Source organism: Penaeus monodon, chromosome 28, assembly GCF_015228065.2.
Source record: "Penaeus monodon isolate SGIC_2016 chromosome 28, NSTDA_Pmon_1, whole genome shotgun sequence".
NCBI lineage: Eukaryota > Metazoa > Arthropoda > Malacostraca > Decapoda > Penaeidae > Penaeus > Penaeus monodon.
The window spans coordinates 35,111,268-35,113,054 of NC_051413.1; the positions used below are offsets into that span (position 1 = coordinate 35,111,268).

The 1,787-nt window shown below is 36.1% G+C and overlaps 1 protein-coding gene across 4 annotated transcripts in view; it reads right to left on the minus strand.

Moving 5' to 3' along the window:
* Nucleotides 1–1,787, minus strand: part of LOC119591555 (heterogeneous nuclear ribonucleoprotein 27C-like) — a gene marked incomplete at its 3' end in the record, with an annotated part of 34,524 nt that overhangs the window by 21,927 nt on the left and 10,810 nt on the right. For 2 of the 4 annotated variants that reach the window (XM_037940307.1, XM_037940308.1), the window contains 1 exon segment: nucleotides 1,144–1,242. In XM_037940307.1, the coding sequence (XP_037796235.1) occupies nucleotides 1,144–1,242 (99 nt within the window). 4 annotated transcript variants of the gene reach the window in all.

Below are 1,787 nucleotides of genomic sequence, written 5' to 3' on the forward strand. Positions count from 1 at the left end.
AAACCAAACATTGACAAGAACATGCTTGATATATAAATACAAGGGCAATTGTTATAAAAGTAGTAGTATCAATAGTAATAACTACACAACACAAAAACTTCTACACTGTAATTGCAACAGATTACTGTTCATATCAACCATTCGTAATCTAGTTCTAATTGAAACGAAAGTAATGATAGCCATGATAAAAAACTATGATAAATCGTCAAAGACATAACTATGATAAATCATCAAAGACAATGTCTAATCATTCACTGTATTTATAGTAATGACAAGTTTTACTAATGATACAATTACTGAAAATAAGTGACAATGTTGAATCAAGCTAACTAAACACCAAGCCCCAGGCTTCACCTAGTCTGACTTAGAACTGCATTTAGCACCCTTCTATCACAACTTGGGCTACACTTATCATAATCAATCAACTTCCTTCCTAAACATTATAAAGCCTTCCTGATCTCTTCTTGCAAAAGTCAGGGGAGGGAGAAGGGGGATGAAATCTCTTCCAGGTGTTGGTTTAATCAATTGTTCCAATTATTAAATGTTTTCAGCAAAAAATGCTATAATTTTCAATCTGCAGGTCCTCAAAGCCTTCTACAGTTATGCCAAATGAAATACAACTGATACCAGACAGCCAACAGCACATACAGGGACTGCACCACAATACCAAAGAGACCTAGGTACATAGAGTAGCAACAAACAGCTCACTTTGACAGACAGCAAACATTTCGAATATTGTTAAAAATTTCAAGAACGGTTTAGAAATTGCACATTAATCTGAATTAATCAAATAAATCTCTAAAATCAAAAGATTATCACAAAAGGTGAAATGATAGAAATGTAAAATTCTCAAATTAACAAAAAGACTGAACATGTCAATTGTAATTGTGCACTCAAAACAATGTACAATGCACAGCATTACATGCCCTCTTTTTTATTGACTGCCACAGCCTACAGATTGACTGGGAACCTATGCTACTAATAATTTTTCATTGAACTGAAAGCAAAACCACAAAGTTTACAGCCCCCCCCCCCCTCATATGCAAAATCCAAAGGTAAATCCACCGTCAAGCCTGATTGACTTCAAACCCATGAATCAGTCTCAAGTTCTCCCCATCTCCAGTGGAATGCCTGGCTTCTTACCCTTGCTCATCGCCTTCGTAAGGGATATTTGGGGCCCTCAGTCCACCGGTGCGCCGCCCCACAGGGGAGTCAGGGCCCAGCAACATCACTTCAAAAGAACTGGCCATACAAAGGTTAGAATTTGTTGCAGTCTCATTTACAGACTACATTAAAAATAAATTAGAACTAGCTTGACCTAGTTTATATGAACTACCCGATGCTTTATCCCCTGTAACCTCTGCAATTTTTCTGAAGTTCACATTTGTAATCATTCTCTTACTATAATAACAGCATCCATATGCCCAAGTTTTTGAACTTACAAAATACAGTACTGGTTGCAGCTAATCAAAAGAGACCCTGGATTGTTTTCTTGATGAAAATGGCTAAAATACTTCAAAGGTTGGACAGATGACTTCATAAGTGGCATTAGTCATGCTGTATCAATCCCTGATGTTTGCTAAAAATTTCTTGCCTTATCACATTTTCAATTTACCTAACTTGTGACAATCCCAATTTCTTTTGATTATAGAATGCTTCTTTCCATTTGGCACTAAATAAGCATAATAATGGTGAGTCCATGCCATAGTTACTATACTGTCTCCAAACAGCATAGCACATATTAACGTAAATTGTTATTTCTAGATTAATAGTAGGATTTCACTGAC